This window comes from Heteronotia binoei, chromosome 2 (assembly GCF_032191835.1).
Source record: "Heteronotia binoei isolate CCM8104 ecotype False Entrance Well chromosome 2, APGP_CSIRO_Hbin_v1, whole genome shotgun sequence".
Lineage (NCBI taxonomy): Eukaryota > Metazoa > Chordata > Lepidosauria > Squamata > Gekkonidae > Heteronotia > Heteronotia binoei.
The window spans coordinates 15,464,740-15,491,353 of record NC_083224.1 but is presented as its reverse complement, the minus strand read 5'-3'; the positions used below and the strand labels follow the sequence as shown (position 1 = coordinate 15,491,353).

General features: G+C 48.0%; 1 protein-coding gene across 1 annotated transcript in view; it reads right to left on the bottom strand.

The window, feature by feature from the left end:
- The window catches only part of OPRL1 (opioid related nociceptin receptor 1), a 40,880-nt gene extending 17,114 nt beyond the window's left edge, over positions 1–23,766 (bottom strand). The window contains exon 1 of the mRNA XM_060230607.1: positions 23,536–23,766. Within this exon, the coding sequence (XP_060086590.1) occupies positions 23,536–23,756 (221 nt within the window). The 5' untranslated portion in view covers positions 23,757–23,766. The remainder of the gene's footprint in view (positions 1–23,535) is intronic.
- Positions 23,767–26,614: the final 2,848 nt, after the last annotated feature.

The window sequence follows — 26,614 nt, the reverse complement described above, 5'->3', positions numbered from 1 at the left end:
CAATCCACCATTGTTCCACCCAGGGCATTTTGTAGAAAAAGCCCAGCAGGAACTCATTTGCATATTAGGTCACACACCCCTGACATCGCCATTGTTCCACCCAGGACATTTTTGTAGAAAAAGCCCAGCAGGAACTCATTTGCATATTAGTCACATACCTCTGACATCGCCATTGTTTCACACAGGACATTTTTGTAGAAAAAGCCCAACAGGAACTGATTTGCATGTTAGGTCACACACCCCTGACATCGCCATTGTTCCACCCAGGACATTTTTGTAAAAAAAGCCCAGCAGGAACTCATTTGCATGTTAGGTCACACACCCCTGACATTGCCATTGTCCACACAGGACTTTTTTGTAGAAAAAGCCCAACAGGAACTCATTTGCATACTAGGCCGCACACACACCGATGCCCAGCCAGCTGGAACTGCGTTCCTGCTCAAAAAAAGCCCTGATTCCAACAGTTAAATTGCAAGCTACCCATTACCTCACTGCCAGCGGAAGGAAAGCTGACGCAAACCCTTGAAGAGCAAGAAAAGATCGTGAGAGACAATTTTTCTTGTGACACTCGAGCCCCTGGAAGACTGACCCGATTGGCTGTGCACGTATGTATGCTTTTGCAAAACTGGCTATTTGTCATGACTCAGTCCATCGCTCTCATCAAAGAAAAGGCCGGCAGTCCAAGATCTACTGGGAATTATCACGTCATATACAACATATCGACAGGGTGACAGACCAGCTGGGGCTCAGGACACTACCCGTTTTCTTGACAGCTTGGAGAATGAGATGCTCTTAAATCCTGTCATAGAATCCCAGAGCTGGAAGGGACCTCCAGAATCATCTAGTCCAGGGGTGGCCAACGGTAGCTCCTCCAGATGTTTTTTTGCCTACAACTCCCATCAGCCCCAGCCATGCTGGCTGGGGCTGATGGAAGTTGTAGGCAAAAAACATCTGGAGAGCTACCATTGGCCACCCCTGATTCACAAATCAGGGGTGTTCACAAATACCTCCCCCACACATACATCCCCATTGAGCCCTGCTCCAGGCCCGAACATGGCAAAAAACTTCCACGATCCCTGGTCAAACTGGCCTGGAGAAAAATTGCTGACTGACCCCCCCCCCCCCCCAAAGCGGCAATCAGCATTTCCCTGGGTGTGTAAGAAGGGGTCACAAGAATGAAGCATTGATGCAACCAGCGCTTTTTTTGAGCAACAACACACAGGAATGCAGTTCCAGCTGATAAAGCCTTGATAAAGTGTCCAGTAGCCAGGGGTGGAATTCTAGCAGGAGCTCCTTTGCAATGTGAGGTCACCCCCCCCTCCCATGTAGCCAATCCTCCAAGAGCTTACAGGGCTCTTTTTTGGTAAGCTCTTGGAGGATATGCAAAGGAGCTCCTGCTGGGCTTTTCCTACAAAAACAAAGCCCCGGATGCAATCCTTCCCGCCAAACGTTGCCCTCAAAAAGCAAACTCACTAAAGGAAAAGAACACCAGATGAATAACTAGCACACTAGATTTGGCTATGCAGTGATGAAACACGCGTGAAGCTGGTTTATACGGAAAAAGGCTACCCACGTTTATTGAAGTTTCTGGTGGGTCCCTGTGTTGGTCTGAAAGCAGCAGAACAAGCTTTAAATCCAGAGACCGCTTCTAAGACCAACGACGTTTCATTCAAGGTATAAACTTTCATGTGCAAGCGCACTTCCTCAGACACAGCTCCCTGCGTCTGAGGAAGTGTGTTTGCAGTTTGGCCACCCCAGGATTAGAACATGAGAGCAGCGTTCCCTCTAAGCTGAGTTAGCGTGAGCTAGCTCGCAGGTTCTTAGCCTCCGGCTCACACATTTTCGTCTTAGCTCAGGAAGGATGACCCCAGAGCTCAACAATTTACGCAGTAGTGCACAACTTTAATGCCAGTAGCTCACAACTTCAATATCACAGAATCGTAGAATCATCAGTTGGATGGGACGTCCAGGGTCATCTAGTACAACCCCCTGCACAATGCAGGAAACTCACAAAGACAATGCATCCACCTGGACTGAATCGAGACCTAGGCTTCTGTCTCGTTACCAATGCTGATTCTCCACGCCTGCAATCTCTCTGCATCTCCCACCTAACCCAATCGCACCTTCTGTTGTCATTTGCCTGCTAACGTCATCTGACATCTGAAATCACTTCACTTTCCAGTCTATAGGAAAGATGGACTCACTTTCTAGCTGTATCTGAAGTGAGCACTGACTCACGAAAACCAAATTTGTTAATCTTACAGTGCTTCTGGACTTCCTGCTCTTTTCCACTGCTGGCGGGCAGACAAACATAGCTTCCTATCTTAGAATCATAGAGTTGGAAGGGACCTCTAGGGTCACCTAGTCCAACTCGCTGTACAATGCAGGAAACTCACAAACACTTCCCCCTAAATTCACAGGATCTTCATTGCTGTCAGATGGCCATCCAGCCTCTGTTAAAAACCTCCAGGAAGGAGAGCCCACCACCTCCCGAGGAAGCCTGTTCCACTGAGGAATTGCTCTAAAGGTTCAGGAAGTTCTTCCTAATGTTGAGCCGGAAAACTCTTTTGATTTAATTTCAACCCATTGGTTCTGGTCCTACCTTCTGGGGCCACAGAAAACAATTCCACACCATCCTCTATAAGAAAGCCCTTCAATTCCTTGAATATGGTGATCCCTATCACTTCTCAGCCGCCTCCTCTCCAGGCTAAACATGCCCAGCTCCTTCAACCTTTCCTCACAGGACTTGGTCTCCAGATCTCTCAACATCTTTGTCACCCTCCTCTGAACCTGTTCCAGCTTGTCTATATCCTTCCTAAATGTGGTGCTCAAAACTGGACACAATACTCCAGGCGAGGTCTTACCAGAGCAGAGTCAAGTGATACCATCACTTCAGTAGCTTACAAAGTAGAATTCTTGCTCACAGGACTCTGCAGCTTAGAGGGAACATGTGGACAAAGGAGACCCAATAGATGTTGTTTACCTTGGCTTCCAGAAAGCTTTTGATAAAGTTCCTCATCAAAGGCCCCTTAGAAAGCTCGAGAGTCATGGAGTAAAAGGACAGGTCCTCTTGTGGATCAAAAACTGGCTAATTAATAGAAGCAGAGAGTAAGTATAATAGGCAGTCTTTGCAGAGGAGGAAGGCAAGCAGTGGGGTGCCGCAGGTCTCGGTACTGGTCCATGCTCCTTAACTTGTTCATAAATGATTTGGAGTTGGGAGTGAGCAGTGAAGTGGCCAAGTTTGCAGATGACACTAAATTGTTCAGGGTGGTGAGAACCAGAGAGGATTATGAGGAACTCCAAAAGGATCTGTTGAGGCTGGGTGAGTGGGCGTCAACGTGGCAGATGAGGTTCAATGTGGCCAAGTGCAAAGTAATGCACATTGGGGCAAGAATCCCAGCTACAAATACAAGTTGATGAGGTGTGAACTGGCAGAGACTGACCAAGAGAGAGATCTTGGGGTCGTGGTAGATAACTCACTGAAAATGTCAAGACAGTGTGCGATTGCAATAAAAAAGGCCATTGCCATGCTGGGAATTATTAGGAAGGGAATTGAAAACAAATCAGCCAGTATCATAATGCCCCTGTATAAATCGATGTGCGGTCTCATTTGGAGTACTGTGTGCAGTTCTGGTCACCGCCACCTCAAAAAGGATATTATAGCATTGGAAAAAGTGCAGAAAAGGGCAACTAGAATGATTAAAGGGTTGGAACACTTTCCCTATGAAGAAAGGTTGAAACGCTTGGGACTCTTTAGCTTGGAGAAACGTCGACTGCGGGGTGACATGATAGAGGTTTACAAGATAATGCATGGGATGGAGAAAGTAGAGAAAGAAGTCCTTTTCTCTCCTTTCTCACAATACAAGGACTTGTGGGCATTCAATGAAATTGCTAAGCAGTCCGGTTGAAACGGATAAAAGGAAGTACTTCTTCACCCAAAGGGTGATTAACATGTGGAATTCACTGACACAGGAGGTGTGGCGGCTACAAGCATAGCCAGCTTCAAGAGGGGGTTAGATAAAAATATGGAGCAGAGGTCCATCAGTGGCTATTAGCCACGAGTGTGTATATATATGTGTGTGTATGTGTGTGTGTGTGTGCGTGTGTGTGTGTATATATATATATATTATATTTTGCCACTGTGTGACACAGAGTGTTGGACTGGATGGGCCACTGGCCTGATCCAACATGGCTTCTCTTATGGTCTTATTGCATGAGAGTGGTGTCAGATGAAATCTCAACCATCAGACTGTGGCTGATCAGAATTTCATTATCCAAAGGAAGAGGAGGACTAGGGAGTTTTATACCTGAACGAGATTCATAGAGGAACATAATTATCTTGGGAACAAGTTGTTCCGTCTCCTTGGCACGGTTTCACTATTGTATTGGACTGCACCACACCAATGCCGGTTTGCATTGGACTACACCTCACCCATTTCCTTTCCCTAGCTTTTTTGCCACTCCAAGCTTCCCTCTTCTTCAGTCTGAATTTTAGAAAGCTAAACAACACTATAGGACATCATTCTCTACATGCAAATGCCTTGGGTTTCATTTTCCTTCGGAGAATCCCAGCCCCGTTTATGCTCTGTCCAAGACATACCCCAGCCCAGGGGTGGCCAAACTTGCTTAGTGTAAGAGCTACACAGAATAACGTCAGATGTTTGAGAGCCACAAGAAGGAAGGGAAGGGAAGGGAAGGGAAGGGAAGGGAAGGGAAGGGAAGGGAAGGGAGGGAGGGGAGGGGGGAAGGAAGGAATGGAGGGAGGGAGGAAGAAAGGGAGGAAAGATGGAAGGAAGGGAGGGAGGGGAGAGAGGAAGGGAGGGAGGAAGGAAGGAAGAGTGGAAAGGAGGGAGGAAGGGAGGGAGGGAGAAAGGAGGGGAGGGGAAGGAAGGAAGGAAAGAAGGAAGGAAGGAGGAAGAAAGGGAGGAAAGATGGAAGGAAGGGATGGAGGGAGGGAGGGAGGAGGAGGGAGGAGAAAGGAAGGGTGGAAAGGAGGGAGGAAGGGAGGGAGAAAGGAAGGAAGGGAGGAAGGAAGGAGGAAGGAAGGAAGGAAGGAAGGAAGGAAGGAAGGAAGGAAGGAAGGAAGGAAGGAAGGAAGAAGGAAGGAAGGAAGAAAGAGTGGGAGGGAGGGAGGAGAATAGATGGACAGAGGAAGGAGGGAGAGAGAGAGAGAGGTGGAAAGAAGGAACTTCAACTTTTTAGTGCATTCTCGAAGCAGATGGCTGGCTTGGCGAAGCAATTTGAAGACAGCAGCCCAATGTTCCTTCTAAGCTGAGCTAGTGTGAGCTAGCTCAGAGGGTTTTTTTTAGCCTCCGGCTCACACGTTTTTTGTTCTTAGCTCAGGAAAAATGGCCCGGAGCAAGCTAATCTACGGAGTCGCTCGCAACTCTGAATGCCAGCAGCTCCCAGAGTAGAATTCATGCTCACAAGGCTCCACAGCTTTGAAGGAGCATTGCCCCAGCCCCACAAAAAAATCTTCAGATACCGGGCATCCTTCTGATTTAATCTTCTGGGCTGAGATTTAGGGTTGCCAGCCTCCAGGAACTGGCTGGAGATCTCTCATAATTACAACCGGTCTCCCCGCCCCCCCCCCCCACCCCAATAGGGATCAGTTCACCTGGAGGAAATGGCGACATCGGAAGGGGCGTCTCTATGGCATCACAGCCTCGCCGAGAGCACTCCCCTCCGCACACTGGGCCCTCCCCAGGATCCACCTCCCGCCTCCCAAAAAAAGAAAGTCTCCAGATGTTTCCCAATCCAACTCTGGCAACCCTGGCAATAATTCTTGTGACACCCAGTCGTTGTTGTTGTTTGGGTAGCAGGAACTCCTTTGTATAATAGGCCACACACCCCTGCTGTAGCCAATCCTCCCGGAACTCACAGTAGGCCCTGGACGAAGAGCCCGAAAGCTATTGGAGGACTGGCTACATCAGAGGGGTGTGGCCTAATGTGCAAAGGAGTTCCTGCTACAAAAAAAGAACCCCGGAAGCAACCAGGAATCTGAAAAAAAAAAAACAGTATTGAAGGAAAGCATACATGTTAACGTGACCCAATAAATAATGCAGAATTACATTGCAGGATACAACTTACTCGTGGGCATTCGATGAAATTGCTGCTGAGCAGTCGGTTTAAAACGGATAAAAGGAAGTCCTTCTTCACCCAAAGGGTGATTAACATGTGGAATTCACTGCCACAGGAGGTGGTGGCGGCCACAAGCATAGCTTCAAGAGGGGGTTAGATAAAAATATGGAGCAGAGGTCCTTCAGTGCTATTAGCCACAGTGTGTGTGTGTGTGTGTGTGTGTGTATATATGGCCCATCCAGTCCAACACTACTGTGCCACATAAGAACATAAGAGAAGCCCTGTTGGATCAGGCCAATGGCCCATCCAGTCCAACACTCTGTGTCACATAAGAACATAAGAGAAGCCCTGTTGGATCAGGCCAGTGGCCCATCCAGTCCAACACTCTGCGTCACATAAGAACATAAGAAAAGGCCATGTTGGATCAGGCCAGTGGCCCATCCAGTCCAACACTCTGTGTCACATAAGAACATAAGAAAAGCCATGTTGGATCAGGCCAATGGCCCATCCAGTCCAACACTCTGTGTCACATAAGAACATAGAGAAGCCCTGTTGGATCAGGCCAGTGGCCCATCCAGTCCAACACTCTGCGTCACATAAGAACACATAAGAAAAGCCATGTTGGATCAGGCCAGTGGCCCATCAGTCCAACACTCTGTGTCACACACAATGGCCAAAAACCCCCCAAAAAATCCAAGTGCCATCAGAAGGTTCACAAGTGGATCTAGAAGTCCTTCCACTTTGCCACCCCCCCCCCCAAGCACCAAGAATACAGAGCATCACTGCCCCGGACAGTTCCAGATAATATACTGTGGCTAATAGCCACTGATGGACCTCTGCTTCATATTTTTATCCAATCCCAGAGCAGCTTACAATTCCCTTCCTTTCTCCTTCCCACAGCAGACACCCTGTGAGGCAGGTGGGGCCAGTGAGAGCTCTCTTGAGAAACTGCCTTGAAAGAACAGCTCTGATAGAACGTGACTGACACAAGGTCACACCAGCAGGTGCAGGTGGAGGAGTGGGGAATCAAACCAGTTCCCCCAGATAACAGCCCACACTCCTAACCACTTGCGCCCGAACTGGCTCACGGTTTGGTAGAGAGAGAGAAGAGAGAGAGAGAGAGAGAGAAAGAGCATAGAAGGGGGAGCTAAAAGTCGGCTGAGATACAGAGGGTACATATAGTAAGCAAGTCACAAGACTGTACAAGAGAGCATCAGGTTTCCTTCATGAAATCCTTCGATCGTCCAGAGATCCGTGAAGCTATTCGACGCTCGCAGAGGCTGAGAAAGGCGTCAGCTCTGTTAGACCCCTGTTTAATACAATCAAACGTATTGATCGATCCTAATCTGGCCATTTCTCATCGGAGGCCTCCTTTGATTAATTTCATTTCCTTTCGGAGGCACCAGAGGGCAGTTCACGCGCCACTTCTGTCTTTCATCATCTCTGACAATGTTATCTAGCCTCCATTACCTTATGTGCAAAACACCAAGACGAGATTTCCCAAAGCCAGAGATCGTAACTGTTTTTAAAAATTGCATTCTGCACTCTCAGTTCCTCCAAACTCACCAGATGACCCACGATTGCATAGACAAGAAGGAGGTCAGTTAAAAACCTTCAAAAATATATAAACTTGAAATCACAGCCATAACAAGCCCTCGTAAAAATGAAAGTTCTGCTCTGCAGTATCCTGAAGAAGGGGGAGAGAGGAGAAGAAGAAAAGATGATGATGATATTGGATTTATACTCCGCCCTATACTTCTGAATCTCAGAGTCTCAGAGCGGTCCACAATCTCCTTCACCTTCCCCCCCCCACACACACACAAACACAACAGATACCCTGTGTGGTAGATGGGGCTGAGAGAGCTGCCCTTTCAAGAATAACTCCTGCAAAAGCTATGGCTGACCCGAGGCCATTCCAGCAGGTGCAGGAGGAGGAGTGGGGAATCAAATCGGTTCTCCCAGATAAGAGTCTGTGCACTTAACCACTACACCAAACTAAGGCCCAACCATTTTCATCCACTTGAATATAATGCTGGGAGTCAAGATACACACATCAGCACACATGAGCTGCCTTCTACTAAATCAGACCCTCGGTCCCTCAAGATCAGTATTGTCTACTCAGCTGGGCAGCTGCTTTCCTGGGTCTCAGGTGGAAGACTTTCACATTACCTTGTTCTTTTACCTAGAGATGCAGGGGTTTGACACCTGGGACCTTCTGCATGCCAAGCAATGCTCTACCACTGAGCTACAACCCCTTCCCAAATACATGAAGCTGTCTTATATCGAATCAAACCCTTGGTGCATCAAGGTCAGTATTGTCTACTCAGACTGGCCGCTGCTCTCCAGGGTCTCAGACAGAGGTCTTTCAACTGGTCTTTTGAACTGGAGATGCTGGAGATTGAACCTGGGACCTTCTGCATGCCAAGCCTGGGACCTGAACCTGGGACATTCTGCATGAGAGCCAGTTTGATGCAGTGGTTAAGTGTGCGGACTCTTATCTGGGAGAACCGGGTTTGATTCCCCACTCCTCCACTTGCACCTGCTGGAAAGGCCTTGGGTTAGCCATCGTTCTGGGAGAGTTGTCCTTGAAAGGGCAGTTGCTGTGAGAGCTCTCTCAGCCCCACCCTGCTCACAGAGGTGTCTGTTGTGGGGGAGGAAGGACAGAGGAGATTGTAGGCCGCTCTTTGTCCTTGAAAGGGCAGCTGCTGTGAGAGTCCTTTCAGCCCCACCCACCTCACAGGGTGTCTGTTGTGGGGGAGGGAGATAAAGGAGATTGTGAGCCGCTCTGAGTCTCTGATTCAGAAAGAAGGGCGGGGTATAAATCTGCAATTCTTCTCCTTCTCTGCCACTGAGCCACAGTCTCTCCAGAGTAGATAGGAAAGTGCATAACAAGTAGAAAACATTTCTCTTACTGCCCCAAAGTCTTCTTTTCCTAGAGGCTCGTGGCCTTTAGCAATATAATTCTCTTTGGGACCTATATATTAATTTCATTATTTTATTAAAATACTTATACACCATCTTTCCTCTTGATTGAAGGAGGAACAGAAGGAGGAGGAGGAGGAAGATGATACTGGATTTATACCCTGCTCTTCCCTCGGAGTCTCAGAGCGGCTTAACATCTCCTTCCCTTTTTCTCCCCATAACAGACACTCTGCGAGGTAGGTGGGGCTGAGAGAGCTCTGATAGAAATGTTCTTGAGAGAACAGCTCTGCAAGAACTACGGCTGACCCGAGGTCACCCAACTGGCTGCATGTGGAAGTGGAGTGAGGAATCAAACCTGGTTCTCCCGGATTAGAGTCCGTGCACTTAAACGCTACACCAAACTGGCTTTAGTCATGTTTGCGGATCTAAGATATGGTGGTTGAATTGCCAAAAACATGCCTGGAACCCCTGGAGTCTCTGGGAGGTGGGGTGTGACGAAAAAAAGACAGTGCTGACACATCAATGTCACTTCCTGCTCAAACCCAGAAGTGATGTCACCAGTAGGGCTGCCAAGCCCCCAGTCCAGGCAGGGGTTCTCCCATCCCAACCCGCTGCCCCACATTGGTGTCATCGGTCCGGCAACCGGTGTGCGCCGGCCGCTCTAGGCATTTCCAGGAAAACTCTATGGTTTACCCGGACACTCTAGCGCTTTGGGAGGGAAAACTCTATGGTACAACACCGCAGGGGACTTTGCAACCCTAGTCACCAGGCCTGTAGCTACAGGGGGCATGGGGGGGCCTTGCCCCCGACATCCCATTGGGTGCCACCGACTTTGGGTGCCTCTGATCTTCCCTCCTCCTCTGCCACCAACATGGGGGAAGGTGAAAGCTGAGATGCAGTGGGGCCGCCCCCTCCCTTTCCTCGTGTTTTAAATTTCATGGGACGGATACCCAGGAGCTGTTCCTGCCTCTCCCATACACACAACCATAGTATTGGCCACTGTGTGACACAGAGTGTTGGACTGGATGGGCCATTGGCCTGATCCAACAGGGCTTCTCTTATGTGACACAGAGTGTTGGACTGAAGGGGCCATTGCCTGATCCAGCATGGCTTCTCTTATGTTCTTATGTGACACAGAGTGTTGGACTGGATGGGCCACTGGCCTAATCCAACATGGCTTCTCTTATGTTCTTAAGACTGCCGATGAAGGGGAACTCACCACTCCTTGGCAAGCCCATTCCACCGTTATTATTGTAGGGGAAAAAAATCCAAATATCCAGCGGTACCTTTCCATCCATAATTCGTGAGTCCACCCATTATTGGGAGTCCTCCTGCCTTCTTCTGCCAACAGGGATGCTTCAAGTGGGATTGGATGAGCATATGGAGCAGAGGTCCATCAGTGGCCATTAGCCACAGTGTATTGTTGGAACTCTCTGTCTGGGGCCAGTGATGCTCTGTATTCTGGGTGCTTGGGGAGGAGAACAGTGGGAGGGCTTCTGGTGTCCTGGCCCCACTGATGGACCTCCTGATGGCACCTGGGTTGTTGTTTTTTTGTCCACTGTGTGACATGGACTGGATGGGTTATTGGCCTGATCCAACATGGCTTTCTCTTATGTTCTGAATTCACTTGAACCCGGCTTTTCTCCCCATTGGGAATCCAACGCGGCTGATATCATTCTCCCCTCCTCTGTTTTATCCTCACAACAACCCCCTGGGGTAGGTCAGGCTGAGTGGGTGAGTGTCCAAGGTCACCCAGCCGGTTTCCATAGCGGACTGAGGATTTGAACCTGGCTCTCTCAGATCCTAGCCTGACGCTCTTAATCACTGCACCACACTGGGTCTATTTCTAGAGCAAGTCCAATGGAATAGCAACTTATCACTCTTGTCCATCTAACATACTCTTTTTTTTTCCTCACCAGAGAAATCAGGGGGCCATGTGTGATTTTCCCCTTCTCTGTTGTGTTGTCAACAACAGTCCTGTTAGATAGGTTAGAGGGTGACAGAATGACAAGTCTAGAGAAGCCCAAAATGACAAGCAAATTTTATGAGAGTGAAGCTTTCTATGCCATCTAGTCCAGGGGTAGTCAAACATGCTTAACATAAGAGCCACACAGAGTAAACAGAGATGTTTGAAGAGCCACAAGACATGAGCATCAGATGAAGGAAGGAAGGAAGGAAGGAAGGAAGGAAGGAAGGAAGGAAGGAAGGAAGGAAGGAAGGAAGGAAGGAAGGAAGGAAGGAAGGAAGGAAGGAAGGAAGGAAGGGAGGGAGGGAGGGAGGGAGGGGAGGGAGGGAGGGAGGGAGGGGGAGGGAGGGAGGGAAGGAAGGAAGGAAGGAAGGAAGGAAGGAAGGAGGAAGGAAGGAAGGAAGGAAGGAAGGAAGGAAGGAAGGAAGGAAGGAAGGAAGGAAGGAAGGAAGGAAGGAAGGAAGGAAGGAAGGAAGGAAGGAAGGAAGGAAGGAAGGAAGGAAATGCAAATGGGGGAAGTGGAAGTGGAGGTGAAAGGGGAGAGAGAAGTGGCAAGAAAGTAACTTTAGCTTTAAATGCATTCTCCAAGCCAGCTAGAGAATGCATTTGAAGTTATTTGAATGTTTTAAGAGACAAATGCTTCTCCAAGTTGGCTGACGGGGCAGTGGGGGCTTTGAGAGCCACACAATAGGTGTGAAAGAGCCACATGCGGCTCCAAAGCTGCCCTTGGGCCACCCTGGCCTAGACTGAGGCTCTAACCACCACACCGCCTTTTTATTACACAGGCCGTTCCAACGGCTGCCTGTTGGAGGTTTGACAGAGGTTTCGGACGTCTAAGCTCCTTCAGCGATATGTGCCTTGATTAAATCACGGATGCAAATATATATATATTGTCACCTTGTCTCGATGGCATGGTGAGATGAAGAATGATTCTTTCTGCGCTGGGATTTAATTATGGCTTATAAGCAGGGGTGGAATTCTAGCAGGAGCTCCTTTGCATATTAGCCCCCCCCCCTCCGATGTAGTCAATCCTCCGAGAGCTTACAAGACTCTTTTTTGGCCACATTAGGACACACACCTCTGATGCAGCCAATACTCTGAGAGCTTACAAGACTCTTTTTTGTTAGCTCTTGGAGGATTGGCTACCTCAGGGGGGCATGGCCTAATATGCAAAGGCGCACCTGCTATAATTCCACCCCTGCTTATAACAATCTGTTACCATTACATCAATCATTTCTTCCATTCTGGAAAACTAAGGCAGCTTCCGCAAACAACATACATCCTGTGCAGGCCAGTAGGCCAGGATTTTAAAAGTTGTGGAGGGGGGGGGCTGTGGCTACCCTCCCATGGCCGCTGTCACCATGACTCAGGGCGCCTGACCTTCCCTCCATTTGAGTGCCCTTTAAATAAGAACATAAGAGAAGCCCTGTTGGATCAGGCCAATGGCCCATCCAGTCCAACACTCTGTGTCACATAAGAACATAAGAGAAGCCCTGTTGGATCAGGCCAGTGGCCCATCCAATCCAACACTCTGTGTCACATAAGAACATAAGAGAAGCCATGTTGGATCAGGCCAGTGGCCCATCCAGTCCAACACTCTGTGTCACATAAGAGAAGCCCTGTTGGATCAGGCCAATGGCCCATCCAGTCCAACACTCTGTGTCACATAAGAACATAAGAGAAGCCCTGTTGGATCAGGCCAATGGCCCATCCAGTCCAACACTCTGTGTCACATAAGAGCATAACAGAAGCCCTGTTGGATCAGGCCAATGGCCCATCCAGTCCAACACTCTGTGTCACATAAGAACATAAGAGAAGCCCTGTTGGATCAGGCCAATGGCCCATCCAGTCCAACACTGCGTGTCACATAAGAGAAGCCATGTTGGATCAGGCCAATGGCCCATCCAGTCCAACACTCTGTGTCACATAAGAACATAAGAGAAGCCCTGTTGGATCAGGCCAATGGCCCATCCAGTCCAACACTCTGTGTCACATAAGAACATAAGAGAAGCCCTGTTGGATCAGGCCAATGGCCCATCCAGTCCAACACTGCGTGTCACATAAGAGAAGCCATGTTGGATCAGGCCAATGGCCCATCCAGTCCAACACTCTGTGTCACATAAGAGAAGCCCTGTTGGATCAGGCCAATGGCCCATCCAGTCCAACACTCTGTGTCACATAAGAGCATAAGAGAAGCCCTGTTGGATCAGGCCAATGGCCCATCCAGTCCAACACTCTGTGTCACACAGCGCCCAAAAAACCTAGGTGTCATCAGGAGGTCCATCCGTGGGGCCAAGACATTAGAAGCCCTACCGCTGTTGCCCCCCCCCCCCCAAGCACCAAGAATACAGAGCATCACTTGCCCCAGACAGAGAGTTCCAACAATACCCTGTAGCTAATACCCACTGATGGACCTCTGCTCCAGATGTTGATCCAATCCCCTCTTGAAGCTGTCTATGCTTATAGCCGTCGCCACCTCCTGTGGCAGTGAATTCCATGTGTTAATTGCCAAAATTAAATTAAATAGACAAATACAATCTGGTCCAAAGAGAAGTCTGCTTTCTCTGGATTCTTCTTGCTCAAGTATTGAAGTTTCGATGGAGAGATTTCACTTATATCCATCCCCGGTCATCTGGATTCTTCCTCAGGTTTTCTCCTGAGGTCTTCTCCTTAGAGCCAGTTTGGTGTAGTGGTTGAGTGTGCAGACTCTTATCTGGGAGAGCCCGGTTTGATTCCCCACTCCTCCACTTGCACCTGCTGGAATGGCCTTGGGTCAGCCATAGCTCTGGCAGAGGTTGTCCTTGAAAGGGCAGCTGCTGTGAGAGCCCTCTCCAGCCCCACCCACCTCACATGGTGTCTGTTGTGGGGGAGGGAAATAAAGGAGCTTATAAGCCACTCTGAGTCTGAGTTCAGAGAGATGGGTGGGGTATAAATCTGCGGTCTTCTTCCTTCTCCCTCTGGATTCTTCTTATTCAAGTATTGAAGGGAAGCCTCTTGGGGCAGGGACCTTTCTTCTTGGTTTACAAAACCATGTCCAACTGCAGCAGCCCATCATCTGTACACTGAAAACAGACTTTCATGTGGCAGCCAATGGCCATAGCTCACGGTGTGTGAAAAAATGATGGGCAATCACCGCGGCCATATTTGAAAAAACAGCAACGTCACTAACAAAGGCCATGAAACAGGAAGATGAGCATAAATAAAGTCTAGCTGTGTGTTTGCATTATTTCCAGCTGTTGTGTGCTTGCATTCTTTGCAGTTGTGTTTGCTTTCTTTGCAGTAGTTGTGTGCTTGTATTCTTTGCAGTAGTTGTGTGTTTGCTTTCTTTGCAGTAGTGTGTTTGTATTCTTTGTAGCAGTTGCATGTTTGCTTTCTTTGCAGTGGTTGTGTGTTTGCATTCTTTGCAGTAGTTGTGTGCTTGTATTCTTTGCAGTAGTTGTGCGTTTGCATTTTTTGCAGTAGTGTGTTTGTATTCTTTGTAGCAGTTGCATGTTTGCTTTCTTTGCAGTGTTGTGTGTTTGCATTCTTTGCAGTAGTTGTGTGCTTGTATTCTTTGCAGTGGTTGTGTGTTTGCATTCTTTGCAGTAGTGGTATGCTTGTATTCTTTGCAGTGGTTGTGTGTTTGCATTCTTTGCAGTAGTTGCATGCTTGTATTCTTTGCAGTAGTTGTGTGTTTGCATTCTTTGCAGTAGTGTGTTTGTATTCTTTGCAGTAGTTGTGCGTTTGCTTTCTTTGCAGTACTTGTGTGTTTGCATTCTTTGCAGAACTTGTGTGTTTGTTTTCTTTGCAGTACAGAGGAGAGAGATGCCAGGTTGGCCACTGTTGCTGTCCTTAGGTGAAAGCCTGGTAGAACAGGGGTGTCAAACTCATTTGCTATGAGGGCCTGATCGGACATAAATGAGACCTTGTTGGGTCGGGCCGTGTGTGTAACTATTTAAGATTACGGAGCAGAGATATAAACTTTATAAAGGACACAGATAAACACAATTAAAGGGTTTTTGTTTTTAAAAAGAAAACTTAAAACATACTGAAACAGCACTTGTTGCTTTCTTTGTATTTCTCCCGTGGGATCCTGGGAACTGGGCAAAGGAAGCTCTGGCTCTTTCCTTCCTTCCCCAATGGACTGGTGGGGGAGGAGTTTTAGCCAATACAAGGAAGAGTGGCTTGGCTCAGTAGCTGAGCTGTGTGATTGAGAGAGCCTGGAAAAAACAAGCTCTGCCTCCCCCTTCCCCCCCCCAGGGAGAAACCTCAGTCAACGGAGAAAATAGACGTTATGACCTGTAGCTCCTGTGCAATTGAGCAAGCCTTGCAAAGCAAACTGAGATGCAGGAGAAAGAAAGAGGGAGGGAAAAGGAAGCAGATAAGAGCCAATTGCTCAGGGGGCTGATAGGAGTCCTCTGGGAGCCTGATCTGGCAACTGGGCCGCATGTTTGACACCCCTGCTCAAGACAATGCATCCACCTGGAGTGAATCGAGACCTAGGCTTCCTGTCTCGTTACCAATGCTGATTTCTCCACGCCTGCAATCTCTCTGCATCTCACACCTAACCCAATCGCACCTTCTGTTGTCATTTGCCTGCTAACATCGTCTGACATCTGAAATCACTTCAATTTCCAGTCTATAGGAAAGATGGACTCACTTTCTAGCTGTATCTGAAGTGAGCAGTGACTCACGAAAACCAATTTTTGTTAATCTTACAGGTGCTTCTGGATTCCTGCTCTTTTCCACTGCTGCAGGCAGACAAACATAGCTTCCTATCTTAGAATCATAGAGTTGGAAGGGACCTCCAGGGTCATCTAGTCCAACTCCCTGCACAATGCAGGAAACTCACAAACACTTCCCCCTAAATCCACAGGATCTTCATTGTTGTCAGATGGCCATCTAGCCTCTGTTTAAAAACCTCCAAGGAAGGAGAGCCCACCACCTCCTGAGGAAGCCTGTTCCAGTGAGGAATCGCTCTCTTGGTCAGGAAGTTCTTCCTAATGTTGAGCTGGAAATTCTTTTGATTTAATTTCAACCCATTGGTTCTGGTCCTACCTTCCGGGGCCACAGAAAACAATTCCACACCATCCTCTATATGACAGCCCTTCAAGGACTTGAAGATGGTGATCATATCACCTCTCAGCCGCCTCCTCTCCATGCTAAACATCCCCAGCTCCTTCAACCTTTCCTCATAGGACTTGGTCTCCAGATCCCTCACTATCTTTGTCGCCCTCCTCTGGACCCGTTGCAGCTTGTCTATATCCTTCTTAAAATGTGGTGCCCAAAACTGAACACAGTACTCCAGGTGAGGTCTTACCAGAGCAGAGTAAAGCGATACCATCACATCACGTAATCTGAACACTATACTTCTGTTGATACAGCCCAAAATTGCATTTGCCTTTTTAGTCACCGCATCACACTGTTGACTCATGTTCAGCGTATGAGCCACTAAGACCTCTAGAGCCTTTTCGCACATACTACTGCTAAGACAAGTCTCCCCCATTCTATAACCATGCATTGGATTTTTCCTACTTAAATGCAGAACTTTACATTTATCCCTGTTAAAATTCATTGTATTGATTTTAGCCCAGTTTTCCAGCCTGTCACGGTCATCCTGTATCTTGTTTCTGTCTTCTTCTGTGTTTGCAACCCCTCCCAATTTAGTATCATCTGCAAATTTAATAAGCATTCCCTCTATTCCTTCATCCAAATCATTGATAAAGATGTTGAACAAAACAGGTCCCAGGACAGATCCTTGAGGCACTCCACTTGTCACTCCTCTCCAAGAGGATGAGGAACCATTCACAAGCACTCTTTGGGTGCAATCTGTCAACCGTTACAGATCCACCTAACGGTAACAGGATCCAAACCACATTTTACCAACTTGTCAACAGGGATAGTATGCGGAACTTTATCAAAAGCCTTACTGAAATCAAGATAAACGATGTCTACAGCATTCCCCTGATCCAGCAAGGTAGTCACTTTCTCAAAAAAAAGAGATCAGGTTAGTCTGACATGACTTGTTCTTGAGAAAACTATGTTGGCTCTTAGTAATCACATCCATTCTTTTTAAATGTTTCAGGACCAACAGTTTGATGATTTGTTCTAAGGTATAGACATCAAGCTGATGGGTCGGTAGTTACCCGGATCATCTCCCCCCCCCCCCCCCCCCTTCTTGAAGATGGGGACAACATTCGCCCACCTCCAATCTTCCGGCACCTCTCCTGTTCTCCAAGAATTCGCAAAAAAAAAAAAAAAAAAAAATAGCCAGAGGCTCAAAAATTACATCTGCAAGCTCTTTTAGAACCCTTGGATGCAATTCATCTGGCCCTGAGGACTTAGTTTCATTTAAAAAAACTAGGCATTTATGTACTACCCCTATGCTGATCCTAGGTTGGAACTTCATACCCTCCTTATAGGTTCTGTTTTTGCCATGCTGAGCACCGTTTCTCTCAGAAGAGAAGACTGAGGAAGTAGGAACTGAGCAGTTCCGCCCTCTCTTCATTGCCTGTTACAATTTCACTTTCTTGCCCTCGCAATGGGCCTACCATGTCCTTGCTCTTTTTCTTACTCTGAACATAAGAAAAGAACCCTGTAAAGATGGACTTATAGACTTTACCTTTATCCTTTTTTTATTATCTATAGTCAGAACTTTAAAACGAAGATTCTTGATACAATTACCTCGTATTTTCTTTGTTTATAATTTCAAGTAACACCGGCGGGGGTCAAGAAAAGGGGGAGAGGAGGAGGGGTGAAAAGTGCGATGTATTGTTCTTATAACGTAATGTCTTTATTCTTTTTTTTTTTTAGAGTATAGTAGCAATATGTTGTGCATTAATAAAATTTGTTTTACACCAACATAAGAAAAGAACCCTTTTGTGTTGTATTTAGCATCTTTGGCCAGCCTAAGCTCATACTGAGCTTTAGTTTTCCTAACTTTTTCTCTATAAGCACTGGTGATTTCTTTATATTCATCCTTGGTTATAAGGCCCTCCTTCCAATTCCTAAAGGAGTCTTTTTTATTTCTCTTTAGACAGCTGTTTATGGAGCCACTTCGGCTTCTTTAGGCTTTTTCCATTTTTTCTTCTAAGAACATAAGAGAAGCCATGTTGGATCAGGCCAATGGCCCATCCAGTCCAACACTCTGTGTCACACAGTGGCCAAAAAAAAAATTATATATACACACACACACACTGTGGCTAATAGCCACTGATGGACCTCTGCTCCATATTTTTATCTAACCCCCTCTTGAAGCTGTCCATGCTTGTGGCCGCCACCACCTCCTGTGGCAGTGAATTCCACACGTTAATCACCCTTTGGGTGAAGAAGTACTTCCTTTTATCAGTTTTAACCTGTCTGCTCAGCAATTTCATCGAATGCCCACGAGTTCTTGTATTGTGAGAAAGGGAGAAAAGTACCTCTTTCTCTACTTTCTCCATCCCATGCATTATCTTGTAAACCTCTATCATGTCACCCCACAGTCGATGTTCCTCCAAGCTAAAGAGTCCTAAGCGTTTCAACCTTTCTTCTTTTTTTTTTTTTTTTTTGGATAATAAAGTTTATTGCACCCAAGTGGAAATAAACAAAAGACAAACAATACACGAAAGCACACCAAAAGAGAAAAAGATAACAGCGACACATAAGCATATCATATAAGTCACACATCATACTTCCCTCCACCTCCCTTACATACTCTCAGTCACTCCGGGTGTGATCAGAGACACACTATTTCCTTTTCTGTTATTCCCATGTCAATCCCTTACTTTTAACCCAACAGTAAATTGGTTCCCAACTCTCTTTACATTTCAACAAGTTCCCATTTCTTATTCTAGTAGTCATAAGATCTAATTCTGCAGCCTCAATAAGTTTAACCATAAATTCTTCCCTGGAGGGGGTTTGGGGTGCTTTCCAGTATTTAGCAAATAATATTCTCGCGGTGGTAACAATATACATTAGTATCTTCATTGTTTTGAGGGGAAAATCTTCTTTACACACATTTAAAAGATATAGTTCCGGTGAATGAGGTATCTTAACTTTTAGGATTTTTTGGGCCCAAGTATTAATTAATGCCCAGTATTTTTTAGCATACTCACATCTCCACCAAATATGGATTAATGAGCCTTTAGTCTTTTTACATTTCCAGCATTTGTTGGAATAGCTGGGATATATTTTGGCTAGGCGATCAGGTGTTAGATACCAGCGATAGATCATTTTGTATAGGTTTTCTTTGTACAGGGCCAGCAAGGTTAGCTTTATATTCCGTTTCCAGATTTTCTCCCAGTCATCTAAACTCATATTAAGGTCAATGTCTCTTAGCCATTTTATCCATGATTCTTTGACCACTTCCTCCTGCATTTTTTCTCTCAGTAACCATTCATATATTTTAGAAATTAACTTTTGGTCTGTCTGAATAATTTGATCGAGGTCATTCAGTTTCTTAGGGAATCCTCTTTCTTTATCTTTTTGGTAACAGGATTGTATTTGACACTTCAGCCACCAATCTGTTGAAGTCATTTCTTCCATTCTTAGATTGTTTTGTTTATCTAATAGACTTTGGTAATCAATTAATTTGTTCCAGTCGTAGATGTTGGGATGAGTATGAGCCTCAATTGGTGAGATCCATAGTGGGGTATAAGAGTAAAATTTCCTAATTTCCATCCAAACTCTGTAAAGGGATTTTCTTATCTCATGCCTCCAACGTTTCAACCTTTCTTCATAGGGAATCGTCTTCTCATAGGAATCGTCTGTGATTGTGCTTTCAGTATTTCGCTTTTAAGAAACTCACACCCCTCCTGAACCCCCTTCCTCCTAAGTATTTCTGACCATGGGATTTTGCCCAGCATAGTTCTAAGTTCATCGAAGTTTGCCTTTCTGAAGTCCAACCTATAAGTCTGACTACTTATAGCTTTTCCCTTCCCTAAAACTGCAAATTCCAAAATCACATGGTCACTACTGCCCAGGGTGCCCACTATTTCAACTTCTTCAATCAAATATTCCTTGTTGGTGAGAATCAAATCCAAGATAGCAGATCCCCTTGTTTCCTTCCTCACTTTCTGCAAAAGGAATATGTTAGCAAGACAAGTCAGGAATCTATTTGACTTTTCATTTTTAGCAGAGTTGGACTTCCAACAGATGTCCGGGTAATTAAAATCTCCCATGATCACTGTATCCCTTCTCTTGGAGAAATTTGCAATCTGCTGAAGAAGTATCTCATCCAAATCCTCTGCCTGACTTGGTGGTCTATAGCAGACCCCCACAATAATATCACTGTTATTTCTTACTAATTTTATTTTTACCCAGAGACTCTCAACTGAGCTGCCATGCTCAGATTCACATATTTCCTCACAAGTAGATACCTCCTTCACATATACTGCTACGCCTCCGCCCTTTCTCATTTGCCTGTCCCTTTTAAATAAGTTGTACCCCTGAATCCTAATATTCCAGTTGTGAGTGTCATCCCACCCAAGTTTCAGTAAGGCCTATTATGTCATAGACTCCTTCCTTTATTAGGACTTCCAGTTCCTCCTGTTTGTTTCCCATACTCTGTGCATTAGAGACATCGGAATCCATATTTTATGCATCCCGAGGGTTTAGTTTCCGTACAAGCCTGCAAGTTAACATTACCTAGCGTATGCACCACTCTTTGCAAATATTTAATGTTCTTATCCCCGGTTTCTGACATCATACGAGGCTTTGAATTATTATCTCGCTCCCCCATACAATTTAGTTTAAAGCCCTCCTTATTAGGTTAGCAAGGCTGTTATCAAACACCCTTTTCCCTACCGCTGTAAGGTGCAAACCATCTCCTGATAGAAGACCACCATCTCGAAAGTGTAAGCCATGATCCAGAAATCCGAATCTTTCCTGACGACACCATCGACATAGCCAGTCATTTATTTGAAGTATTCGTCTTTCTCGTCCTAAGCCATGGCCTTCAACAGGAAGCAATGATGAGAACGCAACCTGTCCACCCAGCTCCTTCACCTTCTGACCAAGAGCCACGTAGTCTTTTCTAATACGTTCAGGGCTATGACGGGCAGTATCGTTCGTTCCCACGTGGATCAGCACGAAAGGATAGTAATCCGTGGGCTTGATAAGTCATAAGAACATAAGAGAAGCCATGTTAGATCAGGCCAATGGCCCATCCAGTCCAACACTCTGTGTCACACAGTGGCCAAAAAATTTATATATATATATACACACACACACTGTGGCTAATAGCCACTGATGGACCTCTGCTCCATATTTTTATCTAAACCCCTCTTGAAGGTGGCTATGCTTGTGGCCGCCACCACCTCCTGTGGCAGTGAATTCCACATGTTAATCACCCTTTGGGTGAAGAAGTACTTCCTTTATAAGTCTTCCAGTCTTTTCGGTCACGTGCTGGATGCGTGCACCCGACAGACAGCAGACCTCTCGGGATGACGTCCGGTCGGCACCCTTTGGGCTTCACCACTCTGAGCGAGGAGTCTCCAATCACCACCACTTTCCTCTTCCTATATTGGGGAGCAGAAGCTCCAGGCTTCTTATCCACAGGATCCTGAGAAACTTTCTTCAAGCTTCGTGGAGGCTGGGGAAGTAGCCCTTGTTCCAATGGCTCAGAATCAGTTACTGTGGGGAGATCCTGGAACCTATTGCTGAGCAGTAGGGGCTCAGAACATCTCCTGATTTTCTTTCTCCTTTGGGTTACATTTTTCCAGGAACCCTCCTCCTGTGTTGGGTCCTCTTCTAATTGCTGAGATACCGTTTCCTCTCCCTTGATCTATCTTGATCTATTTGTCTGTTAAGTGACTACAAGAAGCTGCCTTATACTGAATCAGACCGTTGGCCCCTGAAGTTTTCTCTACTCAGACTAGCAGCAGCTCTCATGGATCCCAGACAGAGACTTGGCCCCTGAAATTTTCTCTACTCAGACTAGCAGCAGCTCTCATGGATCTCAGACAGAGACTTTCTGCATTACCCGCTACTTGATTTTTTTTTTTTTTAACTGGAGATGCTGGGGACCTTCTGCATGCCAACCTGGGACCTTCTGCATGCCAAGCAGAGGCTCTTCCATTGAGTCACTAAGGTCTTTCGGACACCCTCTACCTGATCCTTTAAACTGGAGATGCTGGGGATTGAACCTGGGACCTTCTGCATGCCAAGCAGAGGCTCTGCCATTGAGTCACTGAGGTCTTTCAGATCCCATCTACGTGATCCTTTAAACTGGAGATGCCGGGGATTGAACCTGGGACCTTCTGCATGCCACTGAGCCACTGAGGTCTTTCACATGCCATATACCTGATCCTTTAAACTGGAGATGCCAGGGATTGAACCTGGGGTCTTCTGCATGCCACAGCCCCTCCCCCTGTCTGTTTGTTCATCCATCTATCCGTCTGTCTGTTCACCCAACCACTGATGCATCCATCCCATTTGTAGGCCATCCATCCTCCAAAGAACTCCAGGAGTTGTTCCACGGTTCTCCCTTTCCTTTTCCACCCTCGGAACAACTCTGGGAGTTGAGTTGAGCTGAGACAGTGTGTCTGGTTTGAGGGTCACCCAGTCAGCTTCATGGCTGTGTGGGAATTTCTTTCTTTCTATAGGTGTTATTGCCTTTCTTACTGAGGTTTCAAGCAGATTGCACAGAACAAATCAATCCAATCAACAGGACGGAACAGGAAATTTTTTTTTAAACATGCAATAGGATAAGAGTCATAGAATTAACCAGAAGCACTTGAGCCGAAAGATTCTACAAACCCTAATGATGTTACCAGCCATGAAAACCTGAAATCTTTGATAACCAGAAGTCTTTTTTTAAAAACAGAATTGAAGCATTGAGGTGCATTCCACACGTGAAGAAGAAGACGATGTTGGATTTATATTCCACCCTCCACTCAGAGTGCCTCACAATCTCCTTTATCTTCCTCCCCCACAACAAACACCCTTTGAGGTAGGTGGGGCTCTGTGAGAGCTATGGCTGACCCAAGGCCATTCCAGCAGGTGCAAGTAGAGGAGTGGGGAATCAAACCTGGTTCTCCCAGTAAAGAGTCTGTGCACTTAACCACTACACCAAACTGGCTTTCTGCAAAGGCTGGAGAAGGAGGAGGAGGAGAAGAAGACGGCATTGGATTTATATTCTGCCCTCCACTCAGAGTGGCTCACAATCTCCTTTATCTTCCTCCCCCACAACAAACACCCTTTGTGGTAGGTGGGGCTCCGCGAGAGCGATGGATGACCCAAGGCTATTCCTGCAGCTGCAAGTGGAGGAGTGGGGAATCAAACCTGGTTCTCTCAGTAAAGAGTCTGTGCACTTAACCACTACACCAAACTGGCTCTCTGCACAGGCTCAGAATTTCTCATCATTACCACTGCTTCCGGAGGGCCAAGTCTGAACCTTATTACCGAGACGGGGGCTCCAGAGATACAGCGTTAGGAATCAACTTAGGAACACCTTCTTGAGATTCAACACCTTCCACCCCTCCATTCATCCATCCATCCATCCCATTTTTAGCCCATCCATCCTCCAAAGAACACCCCCAAAGAACACCTGGAGAAGGTTGCTATCCATGGGGGCGCAGCCATTCACATGTGGGGGGGGGGCTTACCTGATGATCACGTACATGACCGAGCAGTTGCCCACCAGCCCAATGATGCAGACGATAGAGTAGACGACCACAATGGTGACCTTGATGCCCAGGGGCAGGAAGCCATCGGCTGTCCCATTGTGGAACCAGTTGTCCAGGCTGAGGTTCCAGAGGGACGAGTCGTTGACCAAGGTCTTCCAGTCCAAGACTCCCTCCGCCTGGCTGAGAAACAGCGGGTCCATCTCGACTGCGAGGAGAAGACAGGAACAAGGAGGCAGCTGTGGAGCTGGCGAGGGGCAGGACGGGGGAAGGAGAAGACACAGAGTTCAGAAAGATCCCCTCGTTTTTTCCTGGCACCGTTATGCGCAAGGGAGGCGGGGGGTAAGCCTTTCGAAACAGGTCGAATGCAGCATTTCCACGGTGGGAAACGCTCGTGGCTTAGCGCCGCACATTCCCATGCACTTCCCAGAAAGGCAGGAGGCGGTTTTCGCTTTTTCTCCCCAGCTGGGGTTTTCAGGCGGCCATCGCATCCCACGCCCCTCCGCACAAAGGGACGAGGCTGCAAACGCATCTGGGCCAAACCCCTTCCCCCCCCTTTTTTTTTAATTGCAAGACCCCTTCGCCTTCCTCTCCTCCCTGCCCCCAAGGCCGTCTCACACAACCTTCCTCCAAAAGAGCAGCTCTGGAACCCGGGGCAGGTAAATGATCATGCAGTCTGGGAAATGCAGGGGGGGAGGGGAAGGAAGCGGTTTTTTTCTGAACAGCCAAAGGGGGGGGGGGGATCCTGCATTCTAGGAGAAGGCTATGTCCCCCCACCCCCTCTCCATCTCCCCCGCGCCTCCATCCAGGAGACAGCGCGACTCCCCCAGCCCAAACTTAAGAAGAGGCAAGCTTGCCTTTTACCTGGGTCGGCGCTTCTTTTAGGAAAGCAGATCCTGAAGCCCTCGGCGGTCCTTTCCAGCCATGGAGCAGCGGTCCATGCGTGCAAAGGGAGGGAGGGAGGGAGAGAAATCTCCGGCAGCTTCTCTCCGAGGCTCTGAGCAGCCAGGATTCGAGCAGAGAGGTTTGGGAAGCAAAGCCTACCGAGAGCGCAAAGCGGTTGGGATTAGAACTAGGGGCCCCCGAGTGGCAGAGATCTGCAGGGACCAGGAAAGGGGGAAGGTGTTGGGGGAGGGGGAGGAAGCTAAGAGCAGGGACGCGCGCGCCTCTCTCTCTCTGTCTCTCGCTGACACACACCCACACACACACACCCCCACACCCCCTCCAAACACGTTTCTCAACCTCAGCGGGAGAGGCGATCTCTGAGCCCAGCGCGGGCAAGGGGGCTTGCAAGCAGAGGCAAGAAAAGCCGCCCCAAGGCACGCTGCGGCTCCAATGCAGGCGAGCGCGCTCTGCAGTTCCGAGGGTTGGGAATTGGACCAGAGCTTACTACACCTTTTTGGGGGGAGGGGGAGGGCGGAGTAGGCAGGGAGAAAAGGAGGCGGCGGCTGGCGGCTTTCTCTCTCTCCCCCCCCCCCACCCCGTGGCCCCCGCCCCGGTTCTCTGGATGAACTTTAAGGGGTGACATCACCCTTGGACAGTCTGGAGAGCCAAGGCTGGGCGCACGGCGGCGGCGGGGGGTGTGTGTCTGTGGGATCTCTCGCTGACTCCCGAACCGCCAGAACCTCCCCGGGTCTTGTGCACCTGTTTATGGAGAAGCCCTTGGTCGTGAGATCCCGCCTGGCGGGATGATCCGGGAGCCCAAACCGGGGGAAAGGGGGAACCTCTGTAGAAGACGGAAGGCGGGGTGCCGGTCTCCTTGGGCACATGGCGTGGAGGTCTGGCCTGGGGGGGGGGGGTGCATTTCAGCTCAATGGGGAGGGAGAGAAAAAAAAAGGAAAGGCAAGGTCTCCTGCGCAAGCACCAGCCGTTTCCGACTCTGCGGTGATGTTGCTTTCACGGCAGACCTTTGGACGGGGTGGTTCGCCATGGCCTTCCCCAGTCTTTTACGCTTTTACGCAACAAGCCGAGGACTCCTTTGACCGACCTCGGAAGGATGGAAGGCTGAGCCAACCTCGAGCCGGCGACCTGAACCCAGCTTCCGCCGGGATCGAACCCGGCCCGCGAGCGGAGCGTTCCGATCACGGTTCTGCTTTACCACGCTGCGCCACGGGGCCGCTTGGGGGGTTGGAAGAGGTTGCTGCGGGAGCCACGGGTTCTTCCGAGCCTACCGCGCGCGAAGCGGTTCACGCTAGGACCCCTGGACGGCAGAGAGCGGTAAGGAGCCGAGCGCCCCACCCACGTGTTGCTCGCCCTGCGTGTGCCTCCGACTGCATGTGCGTATGTGCCTCCAGCCAATGAGGGCGGCGCAGAAGCTGCCCTTGGCGGAAGAAGCGCCTGGTTAGAGCTCTGGGGCTGCACAGAGCTACCGTTTGGATGAAAGGGCCTTCAGTAAAACAGGGTGAGATGCAGCGCTCGTAAGAACATAAGAGAAGCCATGTTGGATCAGGCCAGTGGCCCATCCAGTCCAACACTCTGCGTCACACAGTGGCCAATGTATGTGTGTGTATACACACACACACACACACACACATATACTGTGGCTAATAGCCGCTGATGGACCTCTGCTCCGTATGTTGATCCAATCCCCTCTTGAAGCTGGCTATGCTTGTAGCTGCCACCACCTCCTGCGGCAGTGAATTCCACGTGTTAATCCCCCTTTGGGTGAAGAAGGACTTCCTTTTATCCGTTTCAACCGGACGGCTCAGCAATTTCATCGAACGCCCACAAGTTCTTGCATTGTGAGAAAGGGAGAAAAGGACTTCTTTCTCTCCTTTCTCCATCCCGTGCATAATCTTGTCAACCTCTATCACGTCACCCCACAGTCGACGTTTCTCCAAGCTAAAGAGCCCCAAGCGTTTTAACCTTTCTTCATAGGGAAAGTGTTCCAACCCTTTAATCATTCTAGTTGCCCTTTTCTGCACTTTTTCCAGTGCTATAATATCCTTTTTGAGGTGCGGTGACCAGAATTGTACACAGTATTCCAAATGAGGCCGCACCATCGATTTATACAGGGGCGATACGATACTGGCTGATTTGTTTTCAGTTCCCTTCCTAATAA